This window comes from Myotis yumanensis, unplaced genomic scaffold, assembly GCF_028538775.1.
Source record: "Myotis yumanensis isolate MYYU_CA2020_CCGP unplaced genomic scaffold, mMyoYum1.0.hap1 SCAF_18, whole genome shotgun sequence".
Taxonomy (NCBI): domain Eukaryota; kingdom Metazoa; phylum Chordata; class Mammalia; order Chiroptera; family Vespertilionidae; genus Myotis; species Myotis yumanensis.
The window spans coordinates 6,256,854-6,268,884 of record NW_027223769.1 but is presented as its reverse complement, the minus strand read 5'-3'; the positions used below and the strand labels follow the sequence as shown (position 1 = coordinate 6,268,884).

Sequence of the window (12,031 nt, the reverse complement as noted above, 5' to 3'; positions counted from 1 at the left end):
TGCCATTTAACAAAGAAAAATCAACCAAAAAAATGAGTTCGCGTGTCACCTCTGACGCGCGTGTCATAGGTTCGCCATCACTGCACTAGATCCAGCCTACACAAACCCTGCGCCTTGGCTAATCTCGGGCTCTAAATTCTTCACCCCGGGTTGCTAAGGGTTGTGGACCGGCGCCCGCGCACTTTAATCTTAGGCCATCTAGTGTGAAACTTAGCTCTGTCCCTGTTGCGGACCCAGGCCAAGCTAAGAGGAACAGGGACTTGGGGCTTCTTTTGGAAGATCTGGGAAAGGCCCCCGTGGGAGGACCTGTAACAGAGGGGGTGGCGTTTGCAGCCCCTAGTGTGGACGCAGTTGGATTCTGTGGCGTTGGCTACGGGTTTTTTTCCTGGTCTGGACTACATTTCCCAGTGGACACCGCGTGCATCAGTCGGTGGCCCTTTTGTCCCTTCTTTCCCGGGCCTTGGGGGCTGGGTTCCATCAGGCACTCAGGGCTGTAGGTGGGCCCTAGTAGAAATTGCCGGAGCCTTGGGGGCGAGGACCGTATCTTCCCGCCGTTCAGTTCTGCAGGTAGGGAGTGGGCTGAGGAGTGGCCTGTGAGTCTTCGGGCCGCGGGGCCGGGGCTCCTCTGTGTGACGTGGTAGTCGCTATGGTGCCGTGTGAGACTGTCACTGGATGTGCCCCACACATGTATTTGTGTGACTGTGGGTGCGAGTAAGTGCGAGGTTGGTGTCACGGGGAGTAAGACTGTGGACAGGGGTGGGAGAGTATTTTCTGCCCCTCGTTCCCCTACCCTCGGCTCCGTGAGGGCGGTGAGCGAGACCATCGGTTGTAACACCCTAGTATTTGAGGTTGGGGGCATGGGAGAGAGGGCGAGACTGTGTCCATACCCGGGGCCTCTGACTGTGATGTCTGTAAAATGGTGGTTGACGCTGTCGTTTTAAGAATCAGTGAGTATTTATGGAGATTGAGACTGTGTGCCACCACTGATCTATTGAAGAGGACCGTGAAGTCAGGAAGATCTTTAGTTGATCTTGGTGTTGTTATTTATTACTTGCATTGTCTTTTATAAATGATTATATTACTCGGAGTTTTTATTTATAAAGTCTAAAAAATTTATTGTTAAAAAATAAATTAGGAAGTGATTTAGGCATGGATTAAATGGTATGCAAATAAATTCCCAGGTTTCCATTATGCTCTCTTTTTTTAAAATTTAAATTCTTTATTGTTCAAAGTATTACATATGTCTCCCTTTCCCCCCCTTTGACCTCTTCTCTGCCGCTCCCACCGCCCTCCTCCCCCCCAGCACATGCTCTCACCTTCCTACTGTCTGTGATCATTGGTTATGCTTATATGAATGTATACAAGTCCTTTGGTTGATCTCTTACCCCTTTCCTCCCCTACCGCCCTCCCCTGCCTTCCCTCTGAGGTTTGACAGTCTGTTTCATGTTTCTATGTCTCCGGATCTGTTTTTGTTCTTCCATTTATGTTGTTCATTATATTCACAAATGAGTGAGATCATGTGATACTTATCTTTCTCTGACTGACTTATTTCGCTTAGCATAATGCTCTCCAGGACCATCCATGCTGTTGCAAATGTTAGGAGTTCCTTACTTTTTATAGCAGCATAGTATTCCATCCTGTAGATGTACCACAGTTTTTTAATCCACACATTTGCTGATGGGCACTTAGGCTGTTTCCAAATCTTAGCTATTGTAAATTGTGCTGCTATGAACATAGGGATGCATATATGCTTTCTGATTGGTGTTTCTAGTTTCTTGGGATATATTCCTAGATGTGGGATCACTGGGTCAAATGGGAGTTCCATTTTTAATTTTTTGAGGACACTCCATACTGTTTTCCACAGTGGCTGCGTGTGCTCCTCTCTTAAGATATATATATATATATATATATATATATATATATATATATATATATATATACATACACACACTAGACGCCCGGTGCAGAAAAATTTGTCCACTCGGGGGGGCGGGGGGGGGGGGTCCCTCAGCCCATCCTGTGCCCTCTCGCAGTCTGGGACCCCTCAGGAGATAATGACCTGCTGGCTTAGGCCTGCTCCCGGGTGGCAGAGGGCAGGCCCAATCCCTAGGTGCAGCCCCTGGTCGGGCTCAGAGCAGGGCTGATTGGGGAGTTGGGGCGCTGCCCCCTGTCATGCACAGAGCAGGACGGATCAGGAGGTTGCGATGCCACCCCTAGTCACGCTTAGGGTACAGCCGATTGGGGGGTTGGGGCACCGCCCCCTGTCACACTCAAGGCAGGGTCGATAGGGAAGTTGCAGCGCCACCCCCTGTCACACACAGAGCAGGGCCGATCAGGGGGTTGGGGCGATGCCCCCTGTCATGCACAGAGCAGGGCCCATCAGGGGGGTTGGGGCTCCGTACCCTGTCACACACAGAGCCGGGCTGATCGGGGGTTGAGGAGCTCCCCCCTGTCACGCACAGAGCGGGGCCGATCAGGGGTTTGGGGAGCTACCCCCTGTCACGCACAGAGCGGGGCCGATCAGGGGGTTGAGGAGCTCCCCCCTGTCATGCACAGAGCGGGGCCGATCAGGGGGTTGGGGAGCTCCCCCCTGTCATGCACAGAGCAGGGCCCATCAGGGGGTTGAGGAGCTCCCCCCTGTCACTCACAGAGTAGGGCTGATAGGGGAGTTGGGGTACTGCCCCCTGTCACACACAGAGCAGGGCGGATCAGGGGGTTGGGGCGCCGCCACTGTCACACTCAGGGAAGGGCCGATGGGGAGGTTATGGCTCTACCCCGTCACACACAGAGCAGGGCCCGAGGGGGGTGGGGGCGGGCGCCGCCCTCTATCACTCACAGAGCAGGGCGGATCAGGGGGTTGGGGCGCTGCACCCTATCACACACACAGCAGGGCCGATCAGGGGGTTAGGGCGCTGCACCCTGTCACACACAGAGCAGGGCCGATCAGGGGATTAGGGCGCTGCACACTGTCACACACAGAGCCGCAGGGCAATCAGGGGGTTGGGGCGCCTTCCCCTGTCACGAACAGAGCAGGGCTGATCAGGGGGTTGAGGAGCTCCCACCTGTCACGAACAGAGCAGGGCGGATAGAGAGGTTGTGGCCCCACTCCCTATCACACACAGAGCCGCAGGGCGATCAGGGGGTTTGGGCGCTGCCCCCTGTCACACTGATCCTGGTGCCGGGAGGCCTCACGGCTCCACTGATCCCGGCGCTGGGAGGCATATTACCCTTTTACTATATAGAATAGAGGTCTGGTGCATGGGTGGGGGCTGGCTGGTTTGCCCTGAAGGGTGTCTTGGATCAGGGTGGGGGTCCCCACTGGGGTGCCTGGCCAGTCTGGCTGGGGCTGATGGCCGTTTTCAGGCTGGCGGGTGACTGAAGCTCCCAAACACTCCTTTTTTTCTTTTTTTTTTTATTCTGGGCCAGCTTTAGCTCTGAGGCCTTGGCTGCTGAAAGCAGGTTTCTGGCCTTTGTTTACCTTCTGTATTTGATACAATGTTGCGGTCCGGCTGGCTGAAGCCCGGCTGACTAAAGCCGGTTTCTGGAGTTTTGTTTAGCTTCTATATTTGCAATATAGTTGCTTAGAATTGCAGGTGAGAGGCCGGCAAGTCAGGCAGGGAACGTTGGAATCTGCCGTCACTGGAGCAAGCAAGCCTCCCTGTTCGCTTCAGTGCATGGCTGCTGGCCGCCAACTTGGCTGGCAGTTAATTTGCATATCGCCCTGATTAGCCAATTTTTATACATATATTTCAGAGAGGAAGGAAGGGGGAGAGAGAGAAACATCAATGATGAGAGAGAATCATTGATTGGCTGCTCTCTACATGCCCCACACCAGGTATCCAGCCCACAACCTAGGCATGTGCCCTGACCCTGAATCAAACTGTGATTTCCTGGTTCATAGGTTCATGCTTAACCACTGAGTCTTGCTAACCAGGAGCTCCTCTCTTTACAGGAGGAGAGAAGCTTCAAACCTTAGGCTGGTGATTCTGGATGCTGCAAGAAAAACCTAGTTTCTCATGTTCTCTTTTCCATCTTAGTCATCTAAGAACACTGCCATTTCCCAACAGAAGAGCCAAGAAAAGGATAGAATGGCTCTTGACCTTAAAACCATGTACCAGGTGAGTTGGTGTTTTTTCCTGAAATATTGTTCTGCTATATGAAATAAGCAGACCTTAGTTTTTCTTTTGCTGAAGCTTTTTCTGGTTGGCGACCACTGTTTCAGAGCACAGGAATCAAATGATCTGATTCTCATTTTAATAGGATCACTCTCACTGCTACTTAGACCAATGGTTTTCAACCTTCCTAATGCCGCAACCCTTTAATACAGTTCCTCATGTTGTGGTGACCCCCAATTTCATTGTTACAAATTGAACATAATTAAAGCATAGTGATTAATCACAAAAACAATATGTAATTATATATGTGTTTTCAGATGGTCTTAGGCGACCCCTGTGAAAGGGTCGTTCGACCCCAAAAGGGGTCGTGACCCACAGGTTGAGAACCGCTGACTTAGACTAAACCTAATGTGACAAAGATAGAGGCAGGGAAACCAACTGGGAAATTCTTACATATTCCTTATTTGAAGTGCTCAAGCTAGAAGTCTTCCACCTTCAAAAGATATCTAGAATCTGACCACTTCTTAATACCAACACTTTTTTTTTCCTGGTCACATCATCATCTCTCAACTAGATCATTGCTATACTCTCCTAACTTACTCTCTTCTAGTCTGTTCTCAACAGAGTAACTGAAGTGATCCTGTTACACAGGTTATATTATGTAATTCCTCTTCATGGTGGGGATAGAAATAAAAGTATAGACAACTTTATAAAATAGTTTAGCTATAAGCAAAAAAGAGAAATGGGTGATGACTGAAGGAGAAACTGGTGGACAAAGTTTTTTAAAGATGAGTATATGTATTAGGCTGATGTTGATTCTGTAGAAATGGAAACCTGAAGGTGAAAAAGCGAAAGGAGAGAATTGCTGGAACACTACTTGAGTAGGTCAGAGGAGCTGAGGTTTAGTGTATAAGTGGAGAGGTTAGCATTTGCTAGGAAGGCAGGCTGTTCATTTATAGTAACAGGAACAAGTTAAGAGTATATAGGCACAGGTGCAGGTAGATGTATAGATGCTGTAGGAGTTTATGGAAATTCTCTTAAAATGGCTTTTTTTTTTTTTAGTGGAACAGAACGTAGGATTACCAACTAAAAATAAGGATGGGGGAGGAGATATCAAAGATTTGAGGAGAGGAGAAAGTATTAAATGGTCATTTAGGAGAATAGTAGAATACATGGACTACTATATTGTGTAGGTAGCATTTTGGCCTACTTGAGGTTAGTGATCATGACTTTAAAGTGAGACCAGTTAGTATGGTTGGTATGATTTCTCCAGTATGTTTACCTGTGTACTGTATAGAAATGGAGTATATGCTGAGAAATGGCTATGGTTAAACCAGGTGAGAAAGGAGCAAGTAAGCTGAGGATGTATGAATGGGATGATTATAACAAATGGTTGTGCTAGGAAGTGAGGGTATGCAGGGATGAAGAGCAGTGAAAACATGGCAAGATCAATGATCTATAGGTTCAGTTGGGATGAAAAATTATCCTAATTGGGATACCATAGAGCTAAAGTTGGAATATAGAAGATGGAAGTCAGAGTTAAAGAGTTGAGATTATGGAGGGTTTGGCAATGAAAAGGTCTGGGCATTATGATGGAAGTGTGACTTTAGAAGTGTAGAGGACTGCATTATTGAAGGAGAGGGGGTTGGAGTACTGAGAGGCCAGGCTGTTGTGAGGATTATTTTATGGGTATTGAAATGACCAAAGATTATAACAGGAATAGCATTGGGAAGAGTGACAGTGAGCCATATGTTCAAGGAATGACAGAAACTTGGTATCTACCAGGAATTGGTAGATAACTGAAATGAGGGATAGTGTGATTGATATAGTCTGACTTCATGAGGCATAAAACTAGGTGTCTTTCTGTTGCATAAATAATGAATAAAATGATTCATATGTTTGTAATTCCATTGTTTCATTTTATCAGCAGTGCCTGGACCAGAACAGTTATCAGTTTCAAAACAGGCATAGGACAAAAAATTTATTCATTTCTGTAGATTCTTTTAAATTTTGAAAATGACTTTATAATCATTCAAAGTATGTATATATTGCTTTGGGACACCCTGTATTTATATAAACTAAAAAAGACATTTTTTGAAAGCATATATACCATATGAACCAAACTCTTAACAGGAATGTTTCTGCAACATATGAGATATGTTAATGGCAGAACAGAGAGGGCAAAATTCACAAACTACTTCATATAATTAAGAATAAAAGTTACTGAGTGGTGAAAAACACTTTAAGAGTTTTTATTTATTTATTTTTTAAAAAATATATTTTATTGATTTTTTACAGAGAGGAAGGGAGAGGGATAGAGAGTTAGAAACATCGATGAGAGAGAAACATCGATCAGCTGCCTCCTGCACGCCCCCCACTGAGGATGTGCCCGCAACCAAGGTACATGCCCTTGACCAGAATCGAACCCGGGACCCTTGAGTCCACAGGCCAATGCTCTATCTATTGAGCCAAACCGGTCAGGGCAAGAGTTTTTATTTGGCAGAGAGAGTTTCTTTAACTATGACAAAATTATTTCAAATGACCAATAATGAAGTCTTTTCTTGCCATGACAGATTTACCTCTTTCAATTTTGTAAAAAAATATATATATATTTTACACACACACACACACACACACACACACATTAATTTCATCAGCAAGTGATCACATTATAGAAATCTGGAATCAGCATGACTTGCAAGTTTTTAAGAACTTTGCCCAACCTATTTAGGCAGAAGTAGTATTATGAGTGAAACATCTATTCCTTTACATAAAATGTAAGGTTCTCTTGATTGAAGTGCTTGAATTTTAATGTGGTCTACCACATTTTTTAGAGATATAGTATATACTTTCTGGTCCCACTTTTAATCCTCTTACAGGTTCTTGAACTTTTCAAACCATTCATTTATTAATTCAGTTTATTCAATGCATGTTTGAATACCTCACCTGTGCCAAATACTGTTCTGTACCTGGGAATACAGCAGTGGCTGAAACAAAAACATGCTTTGCCCTCATGGAGCTTATATTGTAGTGGAGGTGAGGGACAGACAATAAATAACAAAAATATTAAGTGCTATCAAGAAAAATAACGAGGGTTCGTGAATAGAGAACTGAGGCATGAGCATTGATATTTTTATACAGAATGATCCGAGAAGTACAAAAGCCCTAAGGGGGATCATGCTTTACATATTTGAGGTTGTAATATCAGGGAGACCCCATTGTGCCTGGGGCAAAATGAATGAGTTAAGTGTGGTAAGAGATGAGGTTATTTTACTTCCACTTATTTCACTTCAGGAGTTGGTGACCTTTGGGGATGTGGCTGTAGACTTCTCCCAAGAGGAATGGGATTGTCTAAATTCTTCTCAAAGGCATCTGTACAGTAATGTGATGTTGGAGAACTACAGGATCTTGGTATCACTGGGTAAGAATTAAGCTTCTATTCATAAGGGGCTCTTTGCTACCACCATTATGATTTTTTTGGATAACATCTGCAGTGCTTGGTTGAATGTGTACTGCTTGTACCAAATAATGATTTATAAATATTTGTGGAGTTGGCAGTGGACAGGTCTATTATTAACCTATGTTGGAAGCTTCATTTTCCCTATGCTTTGAATACATATCTCTTCCCTGATGAACAAAGGGTTGGATGTGAGTTCTGAGATATCCACAGCATGACCAAATTCTGTTTCTTTTTATATATGCAGGACTTTGTTTCTCTAAGCCAAGTGTGATATTATTGTTGGAACAAGGAAAAGAGCCCTGGATGGTGAAGAAAGAGCTGGCAAAAGACTTGTGCTCAGGTGGGTGAAGAAGAATTAGGCAGGCAAAACCTTTGCAGGGTACAGCTCTGTTTGTGTTACCCCATCACTTTTCTTTGTTGGCATGTTCTCAAATGCTCTAGGTCTTAGTAGAAGCTCAGGGCCTTTTAGGGTGTTCTCCCAATTTATTATTCATAACTGTCTCTCCTTTAACATTTTGCCCCCTTCTTTCTAATAACTCACTTATCTATTTTCTGAGTACAGTTTCTTCCCAGTTTCATAAGCCTCTCTCAGTCTTTTAAAAAAATATTTTCCTAATCTGATAAACTTTTAAGCTGGACAGATAGCTGTAACTGATGTACCAGGTTGAAATCCTGACACATGCAGGAAAATTTGAGGAAAGTTACTAACCTCTCTGTGCTTTTGTTTCATCATATGTAAAATGGGATAACACTTTAAAATTCTTTGAACAGTTCCTACCTCATATTATGAACTCAATAGATGTTAGCTACTACTGCTACTAGTAGTATACATCTAAATGCTTCATTTTTCTCTTAATGGTCAGTTTATTTTCCCTTTAATCAACATATTTTGAAATTGTACTTTAAGCGAGGTACTTGCAAGATACTAGGGTGTTATACACTTATATAAATAAATAATTAGTAGGCTAGTTCCAGAGTTATGATATAGCTATAAATGGAATATCTGGAGAGAAAGCTGACATAAATGGGAAACTCACAGAAAAAGGTGAGAGGCAGAGGAATCTGGGTAACTGGAAGATGATGATCTTAAGCAAAAACACAGGTCAGAAGCTAGAAAACATGCACATACTATGAGTTTATCTTTGTGGCACAGGAAGGATTTTCATACAGATAGGAAGCATTAAGATAAAATGGAAAACTGAAGTTCAGAAAAAAATCAGGGTCTTTATAAACATCTCTGTCAATATCACTCCCCACTCAACTATCACTACTTCTTCCTATGTTTTATATATATCCTTGTTCAGCTTTCTGAGAAAAAAATTTGATGTAGAATCATAGTATTAAATATATATTATTTTAAACTAATTATTATTAAATAACTCTCACACACATAAATATATATTAGCATGCATGTGTAGTTTAAATAGTATTAAAACTATGGTATCAGATTGCAAGACAGATGTACCATAAACCTACTCCTTAGTGTAAGAAATAGAAAATTGTCAGTGCCATTTGAGGCCCTTAAAGGCCTCTGCCCAATGATATACCACTTCATACCCATGGTTCATTCTCACTTCTCATTGGAGAACCAATTTTGCTTATAATTTATTGGCTTTTCTTTATAGTTGTATCATATATCCCTATTTTCAACTTTTTATGCACAGAATTGTGTATGTAATTCTGACTTTTTAAAACTCAAAATTATATTACTAAGATTCATCCATGCTGATTTTAGTTTCTGTGGTTCATGGAATATTTTTTTCTTCTGAAATGTAATGTATTCCACTTGTAAATGACACTTTATCCATTTAAGGTCATTGGAATTGTTTCAGTTTTATGTTAGTGCTATGAATCTTAGTAAATGTGACTGACTGCTAGTACACATATGCTGGAGTTCATTTAGAGAATACAGCCAGGAATTTACTAGATAATGTTATTTTACTTTCCAAAGTGTTTGTACTAATTTACATTTCTAACAATTGTGTGTAAGGTTGGTCATTATTCCACACTTGGAATAGACAAATTAAAAAAATTTTTTGCTAACCTTCTGGGTATAAAATATTATTTCTTTATATTTTAATCTGAATTATCTTGATTACTAAAAGAAATTGAGCATATTTTAATATTTATAATGGTCATTTGGATTTTCTCTCTAGTCTTTTGCCCATTTTTAAGAAGGTTGTCTTTTGTACATACACTAGTGGCCTGGTGCATGAAATTTGTGCATGAGGGGGGCGGGGGTATGGGGTTCCCTCAGCCCAGCCTGCACCCTCTCCAATTGGGGACCCCATGGGGGATGTCTGACCACCAGTTTAGGCCTGATCCCTGTGGTCAGACATCCCTAAACTGGCGGTCGGACATCTGTCTTGCAATCTGGGACCACTGGCTTCTAACCGCTCACCTGCCTGCCTGCCTGATTGCCCCTAACTGCCTCTGCCTGCCTGTCTGATCTCCCCTAACTGCCATCCCCTGCCGGCCTGATCTCAACCTGTCAGGGCCAGCCTGACAGGTTGAGCTGGGCTGAGGTAGGGAGGTGGGAATTGAGAAAAGAAAGAAAGACAGGAAAGCGGGGTCGGGAGGACTCCAGCTCTCTCGATGAACTGAAGCAACTTTATTAGCCACACAGTCCTATTTATACATAACACACTGAATAGGAGGTCTGTCAAGAGGAATGTATTCTTTGTTCCTCTTAATCTCTAAGGGAGAGACACAGCAGAAGGACAAGTTCTCAGTACAGCAAATCTCAGTAAATAGTTACAGACTTCTTGGTAAGCTATGAAAGGCTGTTCTCATTCTACAAATGTTGCTCTCATTCTACTGATAATCGCCATCCAAACCAGTCTGGGAAAACTGTGTGGGTAAGGGTCCCAGCCTTGCTAGCCCCTTCAGGTGCAAGGACCTTGCCAGCTTACATCTGGCCCCCAACAGATCCCCCTTCTTTGTTTTTTAGGCGAAGTTCATGTTTCAGTGTCCAACAGTTTTTTATGTGTACATGTCAGCAGTAATATTTCAGTTCTGGATGGTGGACAAATGGTGGCAATGTAGGTCCGACCCTCTCTGGTTTGGTCCTGGGCAACCTGCAGCGACGCACAGCTGCTGACTGCTAGCATGATAAAGCATTGTCACCGTCTTCATTTCTGGACTGCTTCTCTTCTTGTTGTCTCACGGGGCCACTGCTATTCTGTGGCTGGAGCAGTCCTGATAATTCCTCTCTGTTGCAGGAATCTACATGGTCATGGAGTTGTTTTCTGAAAATATACAAATGTATTCTCGACCAAAGGTTAATAATTATTTTTGCTCAAATGAATTTCCTTTGGCTTATTTTGACACCATGTATGTTTTTCATGTGTGTCTTGCTGTTAGCATTACAAATAAAAAAAATTAATTTTCAAGTAAAAATTTTAAAGCAATTTAGGCATTTACTTAGTAGGTTATTATTCCACTATCCCCCTTCTTTGTTTTTTAATATTAGGAGGTTTTTGGAAATTTTATAATGCAGTCTAGATAACTTTAAATTTTAATTTTTTGTACAAAAATATGACTGCTTTAGGTTTTTGTATGTTAAGCAATTTTTCCATGAAATGATAATTTTGGTTAATACTACTTAAGCTAATTTTAATTAATCTGAAAACTTGACTATTATTTTATTGTTAGATTAAATATTTTAATAACAATTTTAATTTATACTGTAAATATTAATGGAAAGGATTATTTTGCATCCTTGAGAAGGCCTTGAGCATTCCTGGTGTTAAGCTGGATTTAGACATAGGGTAGCTGCTGTTAGCTAAGTCTCTGTTATCTGGGTATCAATCTCGGCTGGGCTAAGTCTCTTTCTGTTATCTGGGTCTCGATTTGAGCAGGGCATGGGAATTGGGAAGCATCCATGGGGGCAGGAGACCTCCCTCAGAAGGGGCGAGTGTTCAAACCCCTGCATAGTTGGGGGGGGGTGAGGATCTCTGCCCCACCTCTGTTTACCCCCAAGTTCTCCCCTGAGGCCCCCTGCGACTGTGCCTGTCTTAGGTCGCCCCTCCCTGAGGGGTCTTACCCGTCATTGACTAACCAGCCATCCTCCAGGGCCAAGCAGGGTGATGTGAGGTTTAGTTCTGTCTCCTTGGTAGCGTATGCCCCTGTGACCTCCATGCCCAGTAACTGCTTTTGGATCCCCTCACCTGCTGGCGGGGCCCCAGCATTGATCATGGGGAACCCAGATTTCTTCTACAGAGAGGGCCCAACTTACGCCATTGGGCAAGAGACAGATCCATGGTACCAGCCACCATGAGGCTTCAACCTCAGCATGAACAGAGAGCTTAGGTAACAGCTATGGGCAATTGGAAGAGGGACCCCCTTGGTAAAAAGGTCAAGAGAGGTCAATATAGAATGCTCAAGTGCCTTCCTTGGGGGCCTTCCACACAGTGGAAGGGATAAAATCCTTATTAAATTGCTGCTAAATATTTAA

General features: G+C 43.3%; 1 protein-coding gene across 2 annotated transcripts in view; it reads left to right on the top strand.

Annotated features, from left to right (window-relative positions):
- The first annotated feature begins 479 nt into the window (after positions 1–479).
- ZNF570 (zinc finger protein 570) overlaps positions 480–12,031 on the top strand; it is a 45,754-nt gene continuing 34,202 nt past the window's right edge. Inside the window, exons 1-4 of one of the 2 annotated variants that reach the window (XM_070398431.1) lie at positions 480–567; positions 3,953–4,118; positions 7,410–7,536; positions 7,820–7,915. In XM_070398431.1, coding sequence (XP_070254532.1) covers positions 4,089–4,118; positions 7,410–7,536; positions 7,820–7,915 — 253 coding nt within the window. In that variant the 5' untranslated portion in view covers positions 480–567; positions 3,953–4,088. The remainder of the gene's footprint in view (positions 568–3,952; positions 4,119–7,409; positions 7,537–7,819; positions 7,916–12,031) is intronic. The other variant, XM_070398432.1, reaches the window with a different exon arrangement.